This window comes from Tiliqua scincoides, chromosome 2, assembly GCF_035046505.1.
Source record: "Tiliqua scincoides isolate rTilSci1 chromosome 2, rTilSci1.hap2, whole genome shotgun sequence".
Lineage (NCBI taxonomy): Eukaryota > Metazoa > Chordata > Lepidosauria > Squamata > Scincidae > Tiliqua > Tiliqua scincoides.
Window position 1 is genome coordinate 64059759 of NC_089822.1, and position 23322 is coordinate 64083080.

Here is a 23322-nt window from a genome sequence, read left to right on the forward strand (position 1 = left end):
GGTAATCTACATGCTTCATCACATTAAAACAGTAGTTTTCAAACTTTTTAGCCCAGGACCTGCTTTTTAGAATGGTAATCTGTCAACCCACCCGCAGTGATGTCATTAACCTAGAAGTGATGTCATGGCTGGGAGTGACATCATCAAGCAGGAAAAATTTTTAATCCTAGGCTGCAATCCTATCCATGCTTACCCAGGAGTAAGCTCTGTTGACTCTCTGTGAAAAGCATATCCATTGTAGCCTGTAGTACAGACCTCCCCAAATGCAGTCATGTAGCACATTGGCATCAAGTCTAATACACTAAAAACAAAAGTTTGAAATAAATGGGGACGCACCTGAAATGGGCTCGCGACCCACCGTTTGAGAAACAGCGCATCCTGGTGCTGCAGGGACTGTGGCCTTTAAGAGGGTGTTCAGTGCTGGTGTCATGTGAGGTCAGAAACGTTCCATTCGAACCCTTCCCTCCGCAGGCGTTCCCTCTCCGCTGATTGGTCGGTCGTCCTACAAGGGGGCGGGACGGCGAGCAGTATGCATGATGGTCATTGGCCAGCTTGGACAGTCAATGACACGCCGCCGCCCAATAGGAACGAAGGCTGCTTTGGGGAGGCGGGGAAAACAACTCCCCCTCTGTGTGACGTGGGCGGCGCGCCGGCTCGTGCGTGCCTTCGACCGCCGTGTCCATGGAAAACAGCCGAGGACAGGGCTGAGGGAGAGATGGCCTCGTCCATGGTCAGGGCCACGGTGCGGGCCGTGAGTAAGCGGAAGATCCAGGCCACACGCGCCGCCCTCACGCTGGTCAGTGCCGGGGGAGGCCACGGAGCGGGTGGGGGCGGCGCCTCTTGCTGCGCGCAGGCCGGTAAACAAGCCTCACTGCGCAGGCGGCTCCTTGCGGGGCTGGCTGGGTGGGCGGGCGCCTCGAGCCCCCCGGGACGCCCCGCCCCGCGGCTGGCAGGCGCTCCCCTTGGAAGAGCCCCGCTGGCGCAGGCCCAGGGCCCGTCTGGTGCCTCAGGGCGGCCCACCCGCTGCCTCAGGGGCACACAAGGCAGCAGGACCCCTACCCGGGCCCCCTCCGCGCGCCTGGCACTCTGAGGGAGCCACCAGGATACTGCATGCCCAGCATGGCCTGTGACCTCTGGAAATCTGCCCGGCTCCCTTCTCAAAGGCGTACAGTCCGAGTGCCATCACCCCGTCCTGTGGCAAGGAGTTCCGCAGGTTAACGGGAAAGAAGCGTTTATTTTGTCTGTCCCGATGCTCCATTTTAGCGGACGTCCCCTGTTTCTAGTGTTGTGCGGCCCCTCTTTCCATCCAGGTGCAGGGGAGGGCTACAGGACGCAGCTTTTATCTTCCTGTCTTGTGTGCTCCGAGACATCTGGTGGACCACTGTGAGATACAGGAAGATGGACCTTTAGCCTGATCCGAGGGAGCTCTTTTTATGTTTCCCTCCCCTTGGCTTTATCAGCACAGGAATGTTGGATAGGACTGGGTCCTTAAGAACATAAAAAAGGCATTTCCCCCCTCTTTTTTTGAAAGATCAATGTCACAACAAGCAGCAGCATAAAATCCTGCAGTATCAGATCAATGATAAAATCAACCAAGATGTTAGAACTAACATTAATTAAAACCCAGTTGTAACAAAGAACTCTGGAGTACCTATTTAAAAAGCAAGCGTAAGTATGTCTCAATTACCATTACCTTAGCAAAGTCCTGTGATGGACTTTTCCTCCAGAAATCTGTCCAATCCCCTCTTAAAGGCATCCAGTCAGATGCTGTCACCACATCCTGTGGCAAGGAGGTCCATAGCCTAATCCCACACTGGGGCAAAGAAATATTTAGCCTATTTTGCAGAAAGAGATGGCTGCTGTGGTGATGCGTTTTCTGTCACTGCATCTGTAGGCTGGGAAAGGCTTCACCTAGTGAGTGTCTACCAGTCTTGACCTGCAACTGTTTTAAGACACGCAGACCTGCCACACACACAGAAGAAGGGGCAAAAAACAAACACAACCCATCTAACCTCAACCAACTCTTGAGAACCCAGAGAACCAACCCTTCTCTGCAGCATGGTAGCAAGCTTTTTGCAGTGTGTACTACAGCCAGTATTTTTCAGGTTACCCCGTTTTGCAAGCGTTTATTTAATGTACCTTCTGAATACCCATGTTTTCGCATTGGCATTTGGCCTTTGCTGGGCTTGATATGTTCATTACTTTAGTGTAATAAATTACAACGTTTGTATTATTAGGTGATTTACAGTAGCCATAGGGTTGTTGGTTCTCCTGACCTTAAACGTCTGAAGAGAAATTAAGTTTTTCATTATAACTATATTTTGATTATAAAGCTAGTATAAGACCAGTTATACTGCAGGGCATTGATTTAGAAAACTGGGAGCTCGGGGTTCCTTCATAGGAGGATCAGTAAGGGGTGGGAAACATCTCTGAAAAAACAGTTGCTCCATTACTTCCAGTCTTGTTGCTGCATGAGGTTATTGGAGTACAATATGTTAACTCTTAATTTATGGGTAAAAGAGAGACTTGGCTAGCACCCCATATGAACTGAATGCGCATCCTAGAAAGCTACTCAGGAATCCCCTATGATACAATGAGATTTCAGGGCAGATGCATTGTGTTCCTTGACACACAAGAAGATGTGGAAAAAGTTTCCTGAAAGTAGAAAATCAGTAAAGCGCTAGCATAGAGAAATACTGTAATGTTCTATTAGCTGCTGTTCAAGTGGCATACCAAATGTTGACCCCAAAGGAGTGTGACGCAAGATCGCTCAGAGTGAATTTGATGTCATGTGAATTTAGCCAAAAAAATGTCTGCTGTTTGTGGTTGATTCTTTGCAGTATGGTTTCAGTTCAACCATAGACACGCATACCCCAGTTAGTCTCTGGCTAAGGTTTATGGAACACTTACCATACACCAGACGCAAAGGAGCATAAGGCTTCTGAAAGAAGCTGCAGAAAAACATTTGTACACAGCTATTATACCCAGAGCGTTCATCTCATTTCCTTATCCCTTCCTCCTCACAGTTGTCGGAAAAATGTGAACAGACTTTGTTTTGACCATTAGTTCTTGATTCTGTGAAGCTGAGTCAGGCTTGTCTCTTCTGCTGAGTTTTAACTGTGAATAGAGGAACACACATGCTGAATTCACATGCACGGAGGCTTTTGAAATAGGGATAGGTCATTCATTATCAGGGTAGAGTTGATGCTTTAAGCATGAAGCAGCTTTGGTGTTTTATAGCATACGGCTCACTATACTGTACATAACCTATTACAGAAGCCATGCAAGCCATGCATTCAAGGCTTGTTGCTAGATTTTTTTTTAATTCTCTGAATTGCCTATTACTGTGGTTTGTTCAAACTGAACAACACAAGCCCAATACATGGGGGCTTTTTAAAATAAGTGTTTGAAAATGAAATGGAGAGACCTTACAGAACTGCTGTTCATTGTGAAGTTGGTAGTATTTCCTTCCCATGTCACCCTCTCCTTCCTTCATTGGATGCTACCACTGGTACTGGGGGTTCCAGGTTTGGCCTAGCGAGGTGAACTCTCTGATGGGTGTGAGTCTGCTGCCAGTGCCTGGCCTGACAGGCCCCAACACCATTTCTGATAGTGTTGATGCATGTGGGCTCTTTAATGTTGCAATGGCAGGAGTTCAGGGGGCCTGTAGTGTCCAGGGATTTGGGTGCTCTGGAAAAGTGTAATTTCTCAGTGGGCTTGGGGCATAGCTGTTGCACATTTCAAAGTGCTAGAGTGGGAGGGTTCCTGGCTGTCTTCATTATCCCTACAACAGGCAACCTAGGTGAATGGAAAGAGAGTGGAGCAGAAACTGATGGATTGATGGGTAGGTGGAGCATTTGGGTTCTCATCTCATTGAAAGTACAGCATCTGAATTTGTTGTTGAGCTCACAAAACCCAAACTGCTTATAGGTGGTGTGTTTAAATAAACTTAATTCCACAGGCCTAATTCTAAATTGAGCCAAGGAGAGTTTGCCCAACATTAATTGGAACCTACAGTAATCTTAAAATCTGAAGAAATCAGATTGTTGTTCTTGCTGTTTGTGTATTGTTTAGTCTAAGACATTATTTTGTGGTTTAAGAACCTTTGAAATTTGACTCTGAAAGTGGAGAAGATGGAATGAAATAGGATTTGGTTTAACATGATTAGATGCAATTCAGCGTTAATCTACTGAAAATATTTTTCAGACACCGGCTGCTGTAAATAAGATAAAGCAACTGCTTAAGGACAAACCTGACCATGTAAGTAAAGGTGGAAGACGTTTGTTTTCTTTGTAAATATGTATCCTGCTTTTCCTTTTCTGAGAATTGCTCAGGGAGCCTTCCAAGAGTTAAAAACAATCAATACAATAAGATTAATAAATGGTTTTAGAGCATCAAAAAAATGTATCACAAACAGCAAAGAGATGAACAGTGCACCAAGGCTGTAATCCTATACACACTTGCCTGAGAGTAAGCTTCATTAAGATGAGACATGCAGGGGTACAGCAGTATGTACTAGATTTTGCAATCCAAAGTGGTTTTGGTTCAAATCAAAATACTTTGATTTGGTTCAAAATCAAATACTTCATTTGGTGGTGTAGCCCTTAGAAGTTGCTCCTTGGGTGAGCATAATATTTGTGACATTACTCATTAGCTATGTCTAATAGTAGTGTGTGTTAATTTAAAGCATCTTAAAATAGGGTAAACTATGTGCAGACATGTTTACTTTGCTTGCAAAAGCATTAATCCAGCAACTGTACATTCAACAATATAAACATTTTGCTAGGTTGAACCTGAACTGTATATTAATTTGGATGAGACTTCACTGATGTTCTTCCAAGCTAAGTCACAGTGCAGCCTGTGAATATATAGCAGTCATTATGTCAATTATCCTAACTGGAACATCTTCAAACATCTGAGAATGTTTGAAAACAATTTTGATTTCAGCTGAAAGAGTGTACTATACTGAATTTTAAAGTTCATAGAAATGTATCCTAAAAATTAAAACTTACATTTCAGGTAGGAGTTAAAGTTGGTGTACGTACAAGAGGTTGTAATGGACTGTCTTACACATTAGAATATACAAAAACAAAAGGAGACTCCGATGAAGAAGTAGTACAGGATGGTAAGTGTGTTTTGCAGAGTGATTACCCAAAGATGCTTGTGAACCCTTTTGAGCTCCTTTTAAAATATTATTAAATATCTATAGCCTTGTTTATTGTTGTGCAAGCGTTTTACAAAACTCGTCAGGAGTCTGTAAAGTAGAAAGTAATCCTAATCTGTTGCTCTCATTGACTGTATCCTTCAAATAGATCCAATACTTCTGTAAATGAAACAGCTCCTGCAATAATTGAGTGTGCTTCTTTATGACTAATTCCATACTTGAGCAACACACCAGAGTGCAAATGCTTAGGCTCCATAGTCTTGCAGTTGAATCCAGTACAGATTCCCATGCAGTGATGCAGTGGCACAGGCATGACCAGCGCTGCATCCTGCTGGGGAATTTTGGCTGCACGGAGGTCTCCTTGGGGTAAAGGGACATTTGTTCTCTTTCCTTAGGACAAGCACCAGCAGTTGCAATGGGGCAACCTGGACCTGCGCAATTCAATCACTGACGCAAGTCTGCAGTGCCCCATGTTGGCAGATCAGGCCTGATAAGGGGGATAGGATGTGGCGCATGCCATTGCCGCTGATCCTACCCTCTTCCTGAGCCAAATCCATTCATCTCTTGCCCCTGTCGCTGCCCCCTCCCCGTTCTCCCACCGCCCCTGTGCTGCTCAACACAGAACTCTCCTTCTCTGGCACATGCTGCTCCTTCTACTGATGCTCGCAGGCCTTTCCAGCGCTGGCAACTGCTATGCCATTGCACAGTGCTTTACTGCACTTCTGTGATGACAAGCACTGCAGTAGCACATGTTATGCCAACATGCATGCTGCTGAGGATTTTACTCTTGGACAGTGAAACAAATCCCTTATTATAAAGTTGTCTTGTAAAAGTACATCACTAATAGAAGACAGAGGACTATGACAATAATGCATCCTGCTCAGACTAAGAGCAGTAGCATCTCTCCCCCCACCCCGGCTTGTTGTGGGCATGGGCAACTATCCTGGTGTTCTGCAAAGCAGAGCCCAAGGCAAGCAAATTCTGTGGAGCAGAGCCCTCTTAAACTGTAATGCAGTCAGCCTTGAGGTCCTTGTGGCTTGCCTCTGGGTAAAATATTCACTTGTGCTTGCTGTTACTAGGCTTAGCCATTAAACTCACAGCTGTTCTGCATGAAGTAAATAAATTCCAAAGACTTGTCCATAACATCAGATTATTTTCCTCTCTTTTTATCAAGGTGTTAGAGTCTTTATTGAAAAGAAAGCACAGCTCACGCTGCTAGGAACTGAAATGGACTATCTAGAAGACAAACTGTCCAGTGAATTTGTCTTCAATAATCCAAACATCAAAGGAACATGTGGTTGTGGAGAAAGCTTTAACATTTGAAAACTCAGGACTAATTCTATTGCTTCTAACACCACAGAACAGCTGTTGAAAGTAATCAGGATGTGCTTATCCCTAGGGTTTGTAAAATATGGCTGTCTTTTCAAGAAAATAAAATGACTGAATCTTAAAAATGTAATCTGTGTGTTAAATTCCAGCCCACACATGTTTTCAGGTAATCGCAAGAACACTGAGGTACAGTAACAGTTCCAGTTTGGTTTACAACCCCAGTTTCTCTTTTTAGTGGCCCTCTTTGCAATATTTCACAGTTCTTCACACTCACATCCTGGGAAAAAGTGTTTATGTATAAGGTCATATTTCTTATTGTTTAACTTGGATTGGAAAGAGTACTGTATGCATGCATTGTAAACATTGTATGCTTTAAAACAAACTGAAGCTTCATATGTAGCAGACATTTCTAAAGTGTCTGCTTTTATGTATGTTACTCTTCAAAAAGGTAACACTTGGAGACCTCCAGGCTGATATAGCTTAAGATAATTAATCTGTGCAATATGCACTCTGAGAGACCTGTGTATTCTTCCCCATCGTCATTTTCAGTGTTCTTGTGAGAGGGATTTAATCTTTTCTTGCCACCAATAAAGTCTCCAGTATCCAGAACAATCTACCATTTGTAACCACTATAATTCATAAAATAATGTAGAATCTTCTTATTTAAAATTTTATTAATATTTTAACATTAAAACATTTTTTAGTTTACATCAATTGATAATTTCCTGAAGCTATTTCTGAAAGCATATTGTGTCTGTGGTTTGTAGACCTAGATCTTTTTTTTTAATGTTTGATTATGTAGCTGAAGAATCTGATTTTTCTGAGCAGTGTAATTTTGCTAACTAACCAGTGTTCTGTGGAGTCTGAATTATAAATTAAACGTCCAGCTGAATAAGAACAGGGTGTCTTTCTTGCAAAACAATATGAATGCTGGTCAAGAAGGAGGAGAAGAGTAACCAAAAAACAAAAAAAACTATGCTGTTTTATTTTTAACAAAATTACTTATGGTTTGTATTTATGAAATGGTATGTTCTTTAAAAATTTGTTTGCATGATCTGACTACTAAGCTACACTGTCTCACATTGTAAAGGATATTGTTTTACATCTCAACTGTTTGAGACAAAACATAACTAGGTTTTTTTTAAATATAATGTTCCTGTACTGATTACAGTTGTCTTATCTAGACAGACATTCATACTAGCCTAACTGAGGAGAAAAATACTAGGAGGACATTTATTACTAGAAGGATGAAACTTAAAGATTACTGGTTATCAGTTGCCACAGTTCTGCTCGGTCAGGCCTCTTCATTTAAGTTAAACACTGGAGAAATCTACCACCAGCAAGAACACTTCAGCATGGAGCAAACTAAGCACTGGATAGATAGATACTTTATTAACGGTCATCCAACCAGCTAGTCACAAAACAACACAACAAAATACACAAAATTAAAACCAACATCCCTTTACACATATATAAAATCATCAATTTAAACTAAGCACTGGAATTGCTGGATAACTGCAAGAAAAGCTTGCACAAGCTGTCCCTTACAGTAGGTTCAGTTCTAACTAGAAAAGTCATTTTAGTGAAGGAGTTAAAAGATTATTGTATCTCAGTTCTTTCACCCTGCAAAATTTGGGGTTAATACAATCTAAAATTCCTTTAGGTGAATTGGACTAGGAATATAAAAGTAATCTGGATGAATAGTACACATCTGAAAGGTGTGCTCCCATCTTTAGAGGTTTGAGGGGGCGGGGGAAAGGATGAAGTATAATGTGTTTTTATATATAGGCCTTGTGAATGAAATGTGCACTTCTGCACTATGAAATATATTAAATGACTAATGCACAATCTGAAGTAATTTTTTAATAGACATAGTTATGTATTTGTAAGTTTATTCATCTATAACGTGTGCAATACTGTAATGTAGATCTCAAGTTGTAATAAATGATGCTGCCTTTTTGGTGTACATGAAATACGCACATCTGTGGAGTTTTTACATACCTGTCAAATGAAAATTTTCCTTTGCTCTCATAATTGTCACGTGATTTGTTGCATTGGGGAGTTTCTGCTAATTAAAAAGATGTCGTGTTTATATCTATGTTATTTTGACCAGTTACTTTATAGGCAAAAGGTTGCAACATTATGGCGAAATCCTCATTTTGTACCTCATCTCTGCTATGAATTTGCTGGGTGGCAAAGTACTCTAAACCGTATTTGCATTTTTGAAGTACTGTACTATAATTTGATACTAGGTTATTCCTACCCCACCCCACTTTCATTAGGTGCGTTACAGCTGCTTACAACTTTTCCTGCTTTTAAACATTGCTAATTTCTTCTTCCTAGTATGGGAGAAGAAATGGCAGTTTCCCTACCCTGGAAACTAACTGCAGTTAGTGAAAGGCTAACAGTGCTTCCTATAGCAACCTACTTTCTGGTAAAATTGACAGAGCCAAGGGTGAACCTTGTCAATTTTGCCAATTCTCACCTCTGTCTGTGTGTGTGTGTGTGAGAGAGAGAGAGAGAGAGAGAGCAACCAGAGTTTAGATGCCCTAAAGAAGGGGTTCTATCTTAATGGATAATTGTGGAGGTTTCTCTCCTCAAACCTCTTCTGGAGGCCCAGAGACCTTCCAGAACAGAATTCTGGGGGGCTTGAAGGGCTCTTGGTTAGATGACAGCAGTGCTAATTGTCCATCCCCCTCCTCCCCACTTTATGAACACAAGTGCCTTTTATTCATGGAAGAGAAGGCTAGGATACAACTCAAGGCATTTTATATAGTCCCATTACAAAGATCCTGTCAATAACTTATTAAATGAAGCATCTGTACTTAGGAGGGGGTGGTGTGAGCAAAGCAAATGTTTTCTTGTCTAAGGTCTGAGAAAAATAAGGGAGCATGTTGAAGTGAATGAAATGAGGATGGAGTCTAGATTTGTGTTTATACAGCCTTCAGTATCGGGGTGCTGATAGTACCTCCTTCCTCCATGTAGAGAGAAAAATCAGCCCCAGAAAAGTTGTCAAATCCTCAGCCTTCAGATAAGAAGAGAGCTGGAGTCTCTTATAGATCCATGGTTATGCTGAGTCTTTTTAATTGCCAAAATACTGCTTATAGTTTTTGTGAGATATGGTGCAGATTCCCAGCCTGGATTGTTTATGACTTCAAACACTCAAAAAGAAGACATTTTGGAACTTATTGACAAATTAAAAATTAACAAGTCACTAGGCCCACATCATATCCACCCCAAGAGACCTTAAGGAGCTAAAGTGGCGGTTCTGACTAAATTATGCAACTTGTACCTTAAAATGGCCACTGTGCAAGAGGAATGGGGAGTAGCTAATGTCATACCAACCCTTAAAAAAAAAAAGGACTGGGGACTTGGGAAATCACACGCCAGTCAGACTACCATCTGTTGCAGGTAAGATGGTGGGAGGCTTCATCAAAGATAAAATCTTAAAATAGAACAAACTGCTAAGGGAGAATCAGCATGGCTTCTGTCAGTGTAAGTCTTACCTCATGAACTTTTTAGAATCTTTTAAAAAAGGTCAACAGGACAAAACCATTGATACTGTAGGAGCAATGTCGGGTTTTTTACATTGTCCCTCACCAAAGCTGAGAAAATTCCACAGTCAGGAAATAAGAGGGCAGGTCCTCTTATGGATTAGGAACTAGTTGAAGACCAGTAAACAGAGTGTAAATGGGCAATTTTCCCAGTGGAAAGAGGTGAAAAACAGTGTGCCCCAAGGGATTGGTCCTGGGACAGATGCTTTTTCACTTGTTCATAAATGACCTGGAGTAGGGGATACACGGGGGTGTATCAGCACATCAGCAATTGACACTATTCTGGGTGGTGAAGTTTGGAAGGGATTAGGAAGAGCTTCAGAAGGATTTCTCCTAAATGGGAGAATGGGTGGTAAAATGGCAGAAGCGTTTCAATGTAAGTACAAGTGATGCACATTGGGGCAAGAAATCAAAATTTCACTGATGGGGTCTGATGCTGATGGGTTCTGAGCTGTCTAACAGATCAGGAGAGAGATCTTGGGACACTGGTAGACAGCTTGATGAAAGTGTCAGCCCAGTGTGTGGTGGCTGTAAAAGTCATTTACATGCTCAGGATAATTGAAAATGGAATTGAGACTAAAAGGGACAGTTTTATTATGCCATTGTACAAATCAATGGTGAGGCCACTTTTGAAGTAGTGTCCAGTTTTGGTTGCCACATCTCAAAAAGGATATAGTAAAACTGGAAAAAGTGCAGAAGAGAACAAACAAAATGATTAGTGGGCTGGGGTATTTCCATTACAAGGAAAGGCTATAGCATTTGGGATTCTTCATTCTAGAGAGAAGGTGCCAGGGGCATGATTGAGATATATAAAATTATGCAGGAGATGGATGGAGGCATGTTCTTTTCTCATTCACACAACACCAGAACCAGGGGACCTGCACTAAAATTGAATATTGGCAGAGGTAGAACAAAAAAAAGAAAAAATTTCTTGACCCAGTCATGTAATTTATCTGTAGAACTCCTTGCCATAGAATACGGTGATGGTATCTGGTCTAGATGCCTTTAAAAAGGGATTATAGACTAGATGTGCATGCCATGCTTCAAGCAGAGGGGGAAGGGTCCCGGTGCTAAATGTGTGCGAACCACTGGATTAGAGAGATTTATGGAAGAAAAGTTCATCACGTGTTACAAGTCATAATGACTATATGCAACCTCCAGGTTTTAGAGCAGGGGTGCCCAAACCCCGGCCCTGAGGCCACTTGCGGCCCTCAAGGCCTCAGGGAGCTCCCAGTCTCCAATGAGCCTCTGGCACTCCGGTGATTTGTTGGAGCCCGCACTGGCCCGATGCAACTGCTCTCAGCGTGAGGGCAACTGTTTGACCTCTTTCATGAGCTGTGGGATGAGGGCTCCCTCCACTGCTTGCTGTTTCACGTCTGTGATGCAGTAGTGGCAGAAAAGGAAAGGCCAGCCTTGCTTTGTGCAAGGCCTTTTATAGGCCTTGAGCAATTGGAAGACCTTCATTCACTTATATGTTCATCTTTAATATATTCATTTATGTAAACGTATGTAAATTTATTCAAATTTGAAATGTAAATTAATTCCCCCCCCCCCCCGACACAGTGTCAGAGAGACGATGTGGCCCTCCTGCCAAAAACTTTGGACACCCCTGTTTTAGAGGTAGCCTAACTCTAAATGCCAAGTGCAAGGGAGTGGAAACAGGATAAAAGTACTGTATCTTGTTGTCTTGAATGCTTCCTGAGGCATCTGGTGAGCCACAGAAAGCTGGACTAGCTGGGCCTTGGCCTGATCCAGAGGGGCTCTTATGTTCTTATGCACTCACAGTTAATGGCTCAGAGAAAAATTTAGCTCCTTGTGTAACTTTCTGGCCTGCTACATAAATTTGCTATCTCATGCTTGCAAGCATTCAGGCACTCAGGCATCATTCCAGGCATTAAAAGATTGATTACATAAGAACATAAGAACAGCCCACTGGATCAGGCCATAGGCCCATCTAGTCCAGCTTCCTGTATCTCACAGCGGCCCACCAAATGCCCCAGGGAGCACACCAGATAACAAGAGACCTCATCCTGGTGCTCTCCCCTACATCTGGCATTCTGACTTAACCCATTCCTAAAATCAGGAGGTTGCGCATACACATCATGGCTTGTACCCCATAATGGATTTTTCCTCCAGAAACTCGTCCAATCCCCTTTTAAAGGCGTCTAGGCTAGACGCCAGCACCACATCCTGTGGCAAGGAGTTCCACAGACCGACCACGCGCTGAGTAAAGAAATATTTTCTTTTGTCTGTCCTAACCTGCCCAACACTCAATTTTAGTGGATGTCCCCTGGTTCTGGTATTATGTGAGAGTGTAAAGAGCATCTCCCTATCCACTCTGTCCATCCCCTGCATAATTTTGTATGTCTCAATCATGTCCCCCCTCAAGCGTCTCTTTTCTAGGCTGAAGAGGGCCAAACGCCGTAGCCTTTCCTCATAAGGAAGGTGCCCCAGCCCCGTAATCATCTTAGTCGCTCTCTTTTGCACCTTTTCCATTTCCACTATGTCTTTTTTGAGATGCGGCGACCAGAACTGGACACAATACTCCAGGTGTGGCCTTACCATAGATTTGTACAACGGCATTATAATACTAACCGTTTTGTTCTCAATACCCTTCCTAATGATCCCAAGCATAGAATTGGCCTTCTTCACTGCTGCCGCACATTGGGTTGACACTTTCATCGACCTGTCCACCACCACCCCAAGATCTCTCTCCTGATCTGTCACAGACAGCTCAGAACCCATCAGCCTATATCTAAAGTTTTGATTTTTTGCCCCAATGTGCATGACTTTACACTTACTGACATTGAAGCGCATCTGCCATTTTGCTGCCCATTCTGCCAGTCTGGAGAGATCCTTCTGGAGCTCCTCACAATCACTTCTGGTCTTTACCACTCGGAAAAGTTTGGTGTCATCTGCAAACTTAGCCACTTCACTGCTCAACCCTGTCTCCAGGTCATTTATGAAGAGGTTGAAAAGCACTGGTCCCAGGACAGATCCTTGGGGCACACCGCTTTTCAACTCTCTCCATTGTGAAAATTGTGCCCATTGACACCCACTCTCTGCTTCCTGGCCTCCAACCAGTTCTCAATCCACGAGAGGACCTGTCCTCTAATTCCCTGACTGTGGAGTTTTTTCAGTAGCCTTTGGTGAGGGACCGTGTCAAACGCCTTCTGAAAGTCCAGATATATAATGTCCACGGGTTCTCCCGCATCCACATGCCTGTTGACCTTTTCAAAGAATTCTATAAGGTTTGTGAGGCAAGACTTACCCTTACAGAAGCCATGCTGACTCTCCCTCAGCAAGGCCTGTTCGTCTATGTGTTTTGAGATCCTATCTTTGATGAGGCATTCCACCATCTTACCCGGTATAGATGTTAGGCTGACCGGCCTATAGTTTCCCGGGTCCCCCCTCTTTCCCTTTTTAAAAATAGGCGTGACATTTGCTATCCTCCAATCTTCTGGTACCGTGGCCGTTTTGAGGGACAAGTTGCATACCTTAGTCAAGAGATCTGCAACTTCATTCTTCAATTCCTTAATAACCCTTGGGTGTATGCCATCAGGGCCCGGTGACTTATTGATCTTTAATTTATCAATGAGGTCTGAAACATCTTCTCTTTTAACCTCTATCTGACTTAACTCCTCGGTTAGGAGGGGCCGTTCGGGCAGCGGTATCTGCCCGAGGTCTTCTGCCGTGAAGACAGATGCAAAGAACTCATTTAATTTCTCTGCCATCTCTAAGTCTCCTTTTATCTCCCCTTTCCCTCCCTCACCATCCAGACAGCCAACCGCTTCTCTGGCGGGTTTCCTGCTTCTAACATATTTGAAGAAGCTTTTATTATTCCCCTTAATGTTGCTGGCCATGCGTTCCTCATAGTCTCGCTTGGCCTCCCCTATCACCTTCTTACATTTCTTTTGCCACAGTTTATGTTCCTTTTTATTCTCTTCATTAGGGCAAGACTTCCATTTACGGAAGGAAGCTTCCTTGCCCTTCACAGCCTCTCTAACTTGGCTGGTTAGCCATGCGGGCACCCTCCTGGATTTAGTGGAACCCTTCTTTCTTTGCGGTATACACCTCTGCTGGGCCTCTATTACTGTTGTTTTAAGCAGCCTCCATGCACTCTGGAGAGACTGGACTCTTTTTACCCTCCCTTTCAACCTCCTTCTAACCAGCCTCCTCATTTGAGGGAAGTCCGCCCGTCGGAAGTCAAGGGTTTTTGTTAGAGATTTGCCTGGTATTCTTCCCCCAATGTGCACGTCAAAACGGATCGCAGCATGATCACTGTTCCCCAATGGCTCAGTAACGTTTACATCTCTAACCAGGTCCTGCGTACCGCACAAAATTAAATCCAGAGTCACCTGTCCTCTGGTGGGCTCCGTGACTAGCTGATCTAAGCCACAGTCATTTAACACGTCAAGAAATCCGGTTTCCTTATCGTGACCAGAACACAAATTGACCCAGTCAATATGAGGATAATTGAAGTCCCCCATGATTACAACCCTGTCCTTCCTTGTCACCTCCCTGATCTGTTTCCTCATTTCAAGGTCCCCATCAGATTTCTGGTCTGGAGGACGATAGCACACCCCCAGTATTACATCGCTGCTCAAGCCTGGTAATTTAACCCACAGAGATTCTACGGTGGAGTCGGACCCACCTTCAATCTCTACTTTGCTGGATTCTATCCCTTCCTTAACATAAAGGGCCACCCCACCTCCAACACGCCCCTGCCTGTCCCTCCTGTAGAGTTTATAGCCCGGGATTGCGGTATCCCACTGATTCTCCGCATTCCACCAGGTTTCCGTTATGCCCACTATGTCAATATTTTCCCTTGTCACCAGACATTCCAGTTCTCCCACCTTTGCTCGTAGACTTCGGGCATTCGCATAAAAGCATTTATACACGGAATGCCCCAGGATGGGCTGCTTATTCGCTCCTTTGTCCCCGCATCCTCTCATTGTGCCAAACTGTCTATCACATCCCATCTCCCTACCTTTCCCAATTTCTTCTCCTACCCTGCCTTTGTCTTGTTGTTCTCTAACCTCCCCATCCTCATCCCATAGGGATGAGGAGTCCCGAACCGGATGCCCCTCGGCTCCTGTCGGCCTTCCCCCAGGGATCAGTTTAAAAGCTGCTCTGCCACCTTTTTAATGTTATGCGCCAGCAGTCTGGTTCCATTCTGGTTCAAATGGAGCCCGTCCCTCTTGTACAGGCCCCGCTTGTCCCAAAACGTTCCCCAGTGCCTAACGAATCTAAACCCCTCCTCCCTACACCACCGTCTCATCCACGCATTGAGACCCCTGATCTCCGCCTGCCTAGCTGGCCCTGCGCGTGGAACAGGTAGCACTTCAGAGAACGCTACCTTTGAGGTCCTGGCTTTCAGCTTCCTGCCTAAAAGCCTAAATTTGGCCTCCAGGACCTCCCAGCTACACTTGCCCACGTCGTTGGTGCCGACATGCACCACAGCCGCTACCTCTCCCCCAGCACTGTCTACTAGCCTGTCTAGACGAGAAGTGATGTCCGCAACCTTCGCACCAGGCAGGCAAGTCACCATGCGGTCCTCACATCCGTCGCAAACCCCCCTCTCTATGTTTCTAATAATCGAATCCCCCACTACAAGAAGGCCCCGACCCCCCTCCCGCCGAGGAGTATCCCGAGTGCGCTCGGATACGGGCCCATCCCCTGGAGAAGGGATCCCCCCTAGGGGATTGTTTCCCTCCTCTCCAGGATGACGTCCTCCAGTCCCGAGACTTCCCACCCGGGCAGCCGAGGAGCTGCACGCCTGAGGTTGGGACGAAGCCTGATCGTCCCCAGAAGTCTCCCCACGGTCCTCCTCTGGCTGCCTGCGCTTCTCCAGGTCGGCCACCAAGGCTTCAAGGGAGCGGACGCGTTCCCTGAGAGCCTGGAGCTCCTTGCACCGAGGACACACCCATGACTTGTGCCCCAGAGGCATATAATCATACATGTGGCACTCGATGCAGAACACTGGATAGCCCCCACCCTGCTGCTGGCTGTCTGACTGCATAGCTTTTTTGTTGTTGTTGTTGTTGTTGTTGTTGTTGTTTTATTTAGGGGTCCTTTTAAAAACCGTACACTGGATAGCAGCCCTCTTCTCAAGGGAAGAGGAAGGGCAGTGTATGGGGCCCTGGCCTCCTCGCCCTGCTGCTGAACTCGCCCAGATGCTAAACTCTTGTGCCTTACCTGGCACTTAGTTCCCAGAGGCACTTGGGTTCCCAGAGGCCACACGCGTCTGCAATATCTAATCTGTGAATGCAAGCTGCTTGATGCAACATAAGAAGATTAATTAGATGTTGTAAGTACAAGCAAATTCAAAGTAACTTGAGAGAGGTGTACGAATTCTCTTATCTGGAAGCGACATCATGGCTATTTAACTTATATCAATTTAATTAATGCAGAAGGCTTTGTTTTCATTCTCATTTCTGCTAAAGGTTCTTAAAGTCAAAAATTACATGGTATTTATGACATCTGGAGAGATTTATTTAGGATAGATATTAATCTCCCATACATATAACAATGAAATACATTACAATTATAGTGGTTAAAATGGAAGCATGATCCAAAATAAATTTTTCAGACACACACACAAGCCTGAATGAATGAGCTGGAGCAGACTGGTGACAGTGCAAATCTAGATTTCCCTAGTTTCGATCTTACCTCTGCCACCAACTTGCTACATAGCCTCATTCCAATACCTGACCTATTGAGCTGTCCTATTACTAGATATGAGCCCAGCTACTGAGCCCAGCTACTGGATATGAGCTCAGCTCTCTCAGTTGCAAATCCTTCATCTCCTGTCAAATTAATGACATTGGATTTATATTACATAACAAGAGTGCTGTGTTATGGACAATGACAAAGGGGTGTGTAAACCATTGGGGCTACCACAAAAAGAACTGTGAGTTGATTGACACACAGCCACTTCAAACACGTGGATTGTCTTGCATCTCAGAAAATCACTATTTTTACACTAAGGAACTAGCATGGGCACAATTCATTCAAACATATAGTCTCCTATGGAGCTTTAAGCAGATATGTCACAGCGTTAATGAAATTATTGCTCCCAACTAGATAGGATTTTAGCCCAGTTCAGTTTTAGGGGCATCAATGAGAAGAAGTTCATTACCTGCCTAACTTTCCCACTGAAATTAGTAGATATGTTGTAGCAAAGTGTTTCTCAAACTGTTGGTTCGGACTCACTAAGTGGGTCGTGAGCCAATTTCAGGTGGGTCTCCATTCATTTCAATGTATATTTTATTCTTAATAGACTTGATACTACCATGGCATGTGACTGCATTTGGGGAAATGTTACAGATCTGTACTTTTAACAGGCAATTATGTATATGCTTATAACAATGATGGTCAATGGGGCTTACTCCTGGGTAAATGTGGATCGGATTTTAGTCTTTGGAATGCTTGGGGAATTTTTTTTAAAACAGAACAGCAACTGCTTGAAAGGGTTAGGAGGGTTTATTAAAAAAAAATTATTATAAACTTTTAATTTACTTAATTTAATTTTGTAGTGTGTGGGTTGTTAAAAATTTTCCTGCTTGATGATGTCCTTTCTGGCCATGACGTCACTTCTAGGTTAATGACATCACTTCCAGTGGGTCTCAGACTGTCATTCTAAGAAGTGGGTCCCGGTGCTAGGACTCTTGTAGCCCAGTGGTTCCCAAACTGTGGGTCGTGGTGGGTGACCAAAGAGTGATGGAAAGAGCAGATAACTAATTCCCTCAAGCCCTGAGGCTATTCAAATATCAGATACAGCAGCTGCTAATTACCCTGCAAAGAGCTCAGCTCCTGCAGTTTGCAAGCACATGTAAATATAGAGAGAGGGTCTCTATATTTGAGGGTCTTTTTCTGGTCGCTGTTACTTACAGATAAATAAAATCTTATTTCTTTCTAGATCTCCTTTTTAAAGTCTGGTGGGTCCTGGTGCTAGAAAATTTGGGAGCCACTGTTGCAGCCCGATGCTCTCTGCATGCTGACTTGCAAGGAAGGCCGCGGAGTTCAGCAAACGTGCACTGGGGGGCGGCAGCAGACTCCGCTGGACGGAATCCGGTCTCCCGGGCGTCCGAAGCAGCCACCTGGCGCGCGACTGCACTTCTGCTCCCTCCTTTGGCGTCCGCCGAGCCCAGCACAGCCCGCGTGGCTTCCCAGATGCTCAGCCTGAGCGCCCCGGGCCGGAGCTGTGCGGCGGTGATGCGATAATGACACCGCTCCGCAAACGCTGATTGGTCCAGGAAGAGCCTCCGCGCGCCCCCCTCCCCCGCGCCGCGGGAGCCCAGTCGCCAGCATCCCACCGCCAGGAGACGCCTGCGCGGGCCGCGCCTCCCCTCCTTGACCATGAGGTTTGCTTCTGATGGGCTTCGGTGCTGCCCCAGGAAAGCTGGAGGCGTCGGGCTCACTTCCCCCTCCCGGCCTGTCATTTCCCACCTGATCCTCCCTCGTCCCTTTAAGAGCACAAGCTATGCCTGCCTACTCAGAAGTAAGTCCCATGGTCTGCAGTGGGGCTTCCTCTCAGGAAAGCATGCAGAGGTTTGCAGCCTTAGAGTCCCATCCTATACATGTCTACTCAGAAGTAAGTTCCATGGTCTTCAATGGGGCTTCCTCTCAGGAAAGCATGCAGAGATTTGCAGCCTTAGCGTCCCATCCTATACATGTCTACTCAGAATTAGGTTCCATTATAGTCAATATGGTATACTCCTAGGTAAGTGTGGATAGGATTGTAGCCTTACGGCCCAATCCTATACAACTTTCCAGCATTGGTGTATCTGTGCCAATGAGGCGTGCACTGCATCCTGTGGTGGGAGGGTAGTCATACAGGCCTCCATAAGGTAAGGGAATGTTTGATCCCTTTCCTCAGGGCTACATTGCAGCTGCACAGGTGCTGGAAAGTTGGATAGGACTGGACCCTGAATCTCTTGCAACCAAAAGGTGTTTTTCGTCTGCTATGGTCTCTCCTCTTCCAGTCCTATCCTGTTGTTAGGTGGATTGTTTAGAGGCAGAAAGTGTCTGCAGACCAGCCAGGAAGAATCCCCATGGAGCTGTGAACTTTACTGGCAGCTTTGGTATGGTCCTTCTAGCAATTGGAGGCTGGTGCAGTTTACTCAGCGCATTACCAGTTGTGATGAAGGTGCTCATGAATACCTGAGGGGGGAGAATCAATTCAGAACAACCAGAACCTAAGTATAGATAGATACGCCTAATATTAAAGCTCTTAAACATTAATATTATATATATTACTTTGCATAGTACTGTCACAGTGACTTTGCACTTGTTACGAGAGACCGTCATGGGTGTGATTGAATGTGGTGCTATATGCTTTCCTTATATTCTCACATGTAAAGACTAACTGGCATTTTCAGCTGTCATTAAAACATAAGATAAAAAGTTAGGAGCCTGGAATCGATTTGAAAGGACTACAAGGCTATGACAGCCCCTCACCATCTTCCTTTTGGCAATAACCCTGAGATAATTCCTATAGTCCTAGACTGCAATTCTGTGCACATTGACCCCACTGAACATAGCAGGATTTATTTTGAAGTCAGTTTGCTCTGTTTTAAATAGGTTTGTGCTGTTAGTTTTTGGGTGTTTTTAGTTTTTTAATTTCTGCAGGAATCTAAATGCAAAGATGGTCATTTTCTATCTTCTGGGAATGTAGAACTGTGCACACTTGTACCTTTGCTCACCACACAGAGATAACAGGAATTATCATGCACCTCCTTCCAAACAGATGTGCTATCTGAAGTGGTGTAGCTAATGATCATGTAGCCCGATGTGGAGCTCAAAATGATGCCCCGGAAGTGATGTCACAACCGGAAGTGATGTCACAACCGGGCTTTTTAAAAAGTGAAAATCAGGGAAAACCTGCCTCCTCTCCCCCAGAAGCTCAGAACAATCAGAGCCCAGACCTGTGCTCAGCGGCACGGCTTCGTGCCGCCGAGCACTGTCGCAAACATGCTGTAAGGCACGTGCTGTAAGGCTAGCACGGGGTGGTCGCCCAGCCTCCGTGGCTCAGCGGTCTCCTGGACTGCCAAACTGCGGCATGGTAAATGGGGATGGGGGTGGGGAGGAGGCATTCCGGGGAGTGGGGAGGCCAGCGGGGGGCGGAGAGAATGTGGGGGAGGTGTGACTTGGGGAGGAAGGCAGCTGGGAGGTGTGCCGGGGGAAGGAGGGAGGTGGGTCTGTGGAGCTCCGCTCTGCAGGATCCAAGGTGCTCGTGGAGGGCTCCGTGCCCTACCTGAGCACCTATACCTAAAGTGAGTAGCCCCATTGTGGGGTTGCTTACATTACCTGGGGAAAGGGAACAAAAGTCCCCTTCTCCCGAGGTGCCTCCCATGGTAGCCCGGGGTGCGCAGGATCCGGCGGCAGCCATTCTCGGTGCCACTGAGCCTGGGCACTCCGGGCAGCTCAAGATTGGGCTGCCCATCTCATAGGTCAGTTTTGAGTTAAGAAAATCCACTTTTTGTTCCATAAGGCAGTTGTGTTTTCATTTTTTGGTTAATTGGCCATAACTGTTGATAGAATATAGATATTCCAAAGAGGTTTGTTTCATTGTATTCTGCATTAAATTACCTTTCCATTGATATGTAACATGATGGTATTATTCATACATACCAATTTTTTCACAAGCTCAGCTTGTTGCCCTCCAAAAGCTTGTTGCCTGGTGCAACTGCTACCCCCTGCAACCCCTTAGCACTGGCTATCTGTGGCAACCCGCCCTTACCTCCACCAGCCACAACTTTTGGAGCTGTGTGCCAAAAACTGTAACTGCTGTAACAACAGCAGTATTTGTCAAATGGTGTTACATCTGTGAACCATATTGATTTTAAGTATTCCTGTATTAGAGAAAATCTTAAGTCTTGATCCAAAGCCACCCCCCTCTGTCCCCTCTGAGGGACAAGTTGCCATGTGAAGCATGGCATGCACATCTAGTCTATAGCAGTGGTTGTCACACATTTAGCACTGGGACCCACTTTTTAGAATGAGAGTCTGTCAGGACCCACCAAAAGTGATGTCATGACTGGAAGTGACATCATGAAGCAGAAGAATTTTTAACAATCCTAGCTGTAATCCTACCCACACTTACCAGGAGTAAGTTCCATTTACTGTCATTGTTAAAAGAATACACATAGTAGCTTGTTAAAAGTACATCTGTAACATTTTCCCAAATGCAGTCACATACCATGGTAGTATCAAGTCTAATAAAAATAAAATATTGAATTGAATGGTAACCCACCTGAAATTGGCTCACAACCTACCTAGTGGGTCCTGTCCCACCGTTTGCTAAACACTGCTCTATAGGCTTAGGCTGTAATTCTATACCAATCCTCCTGAGAGAAATTCCCATTGAACAGAATGGGACTTATTTCTGAGTGGACATGCCTAGGATTGAGCAGTTAGTGATTTTTAAAAATCTGAACAGTCTGTGTATAGACCTAGTGAGCTGGCCAGAAAAATAATGGCAGGGGGAGGAAATGATTGTCAGTGCTGCGTACTCTATACACTGTGTTGCAGGAATCTACTGTGCTGCAGGACATCTATGCATCTAGCACAGCCACATTATTTTAACTTTGTCACATATTGTCATATTTTCATATTTTGGCATTCAATTGACTTGGTCATCAAATTCAGATTATGTACTGTATAAAAGTGACACACCACAATCTGTCTGTTCCTTTCTTTTCACCAATAACACCCCCCTCCCGATTGGGATTCCTTCTTTACATTTCTACAGTCTTTTGGCTTCACCACATTAATGTGTCTTCTTCTCCATCACCTGTATCCCCATGAGCTTCTCAGGGCGCTTTGTTTGTCTGATCAGGCCTCAACAAACAGGCAGGTCTTTGAAGCACTGCATGTCTGTCTTTTTTCCAGAACTGAGGAGTGTTGCTTCTTCAACAAAGTGCGGACACAATGAGTCATGTGAAAAACAATGAGGCATCAACAGACAATGGGAAGAATGAGTTATTTTCCTTCAGGGGTAACGTGAGTGGCCATCAAGCAGTTCTGCAATATGTCTTGTGCCTTTATTTCTTTGTCTCTTTTGTAGAATTGCATGGGTCCTTTATGAAAATTATCAGATAACCATAACAGCCCCACTGGATCAGGCCATAGGCCCATCTAGTCCAGCTTCCTGTATCCCACAGCGGCCCACCAAATGCCCCAGGGAGCACACCAGATAACAAGAGACCTGCATCGGCATTGGCATTCTGCCAATGCACCTCCCTTGCATTGGCATTCTGACATAGCCAATTTCTAAAATCAGGAGGTTGCACATACGCATCATGGCTTGTAACCTGTAATTGATTTTTCCTTCAAAAACTTGTCCAATACCCTTTTAAAGGCACCCAGGCCAGATGCCGTCACCACATCCTGTGGCAAGGAGTTCCACAGACCAACCACATGCTGTGTAAAGAAATATTTTCTTTTGTCTGTCCTAACCCTCCCAACACTCAATTTTAGTGAATGTCCCCTGGTTCTGGTGTTATGTGAGAGTGTAAAGAGCATCTCTCTATCCACTCTGTCCATCCCCTGCATAATTTTGTATGTCTTAATCATGTCCCCCCCTCAGGTGCCTCTTTTCTAGGCTGAAGAGGCCCAAATGCTGTAGCCTTTCCTCATAAGGAAGGTGCCCCAGCCCAGTAATCATCTTAGTCACTCTCTTTTGCACCTTTTCCATTTCCACCATATCCTTTTTGAGATGTGGTGACCAGAACTGGACACAATACTCCAGGTGTGGCCTTGCCATCGATTTGTACAACGGCATTATAATATTAGCCGTTTTGTTCTCAATACCTTTTCTAATGATCCCAAGCATAGAATTGGCCTTCTTCACTGCCGCCGCACATTGGGTCGACACTTTCATCGACCTGTCCACCACCACCCCAAGATCTCTCTCCTGATCTGTCACAGACAGCTCAGAACCCATCAGCCTATATCTAAAGTTTTGATTTTTTGCCCCAATGTGCATGACTTTATACTTACTTACGTTGAAACACATCTGGCATTTTGCTGCCCATTCTGCCAGTTTGGAGAGATCCTTCTGGAGCTCCTCACAATCACTTCTGGTCTTCACCGCTCTGAAAAGTTTGGTGTCATCTGCAAACTTGGCTACCTTGCTGCTTAGCCCTGCCTCCAGGTCGTTTATGAAGAGGTTGAAAAGCACCAGTCCCAGGTCAGATCTTTGGGGCACAGTGCTTTTCACCTCTCTCCATTGTGAAAATTGCCCATTGACACCCACTTTCTGTTTCCTGG

General features: G+C 44.9%; 1 protein-coding gene across 1 annotated transcript; it reads left to right on the forward strand.

Moving 5' to 3' along the window:
* Nucleotides 1-615: 615 nt before the first annotated feature.
* On the forward strand, nucleotides 616-8585 carry ISCA1 (iron-sulfur cluster assembly 1). The gene is made up of 4 exons (XM_066617710.1): nucleotides 616-796; nucleotides 4207-4260; nucleotides 5020-5125; nucleotides 6339-8585. The coding sequence occupies exons 1-4, from the start codon at nucleotides 716-718 to the stop codon at nucleotides 6485-6487; spliced, it is 390 nt and encodes a 129-aa protein (XP_066473807.1). The 5' UTR covers nucleotides 616-715; the 3' UTR covers nucleotides 6488-8585.
* Nucleotides 8586-23322: the final 14737 nt, after the last annotated feature.

Coding starts and splice junctions, on each gene's coding strand:
- ISCA1 (XM_066617710.1), top strand. CDS start 716: ATGGCCTCGTCCATGGTCAGGGCCACGGTGCGGGCCGTGAGTAAGCGG. Junction 4,261..5,019: donor TTAAGGACAAACCTGACCAT/GTAAGTAAAGGT, acceptor CTTACATTTCAG/GTAGGAGTTAAAGTTGGTGT. Junction 5,126..6,338: donor TGAAGAAGTAGTACAGGATG/GTAAGTGTGTTT, acceptor CTTTTTATCAAG/GTGTTAGAGTCTTTATTGAA.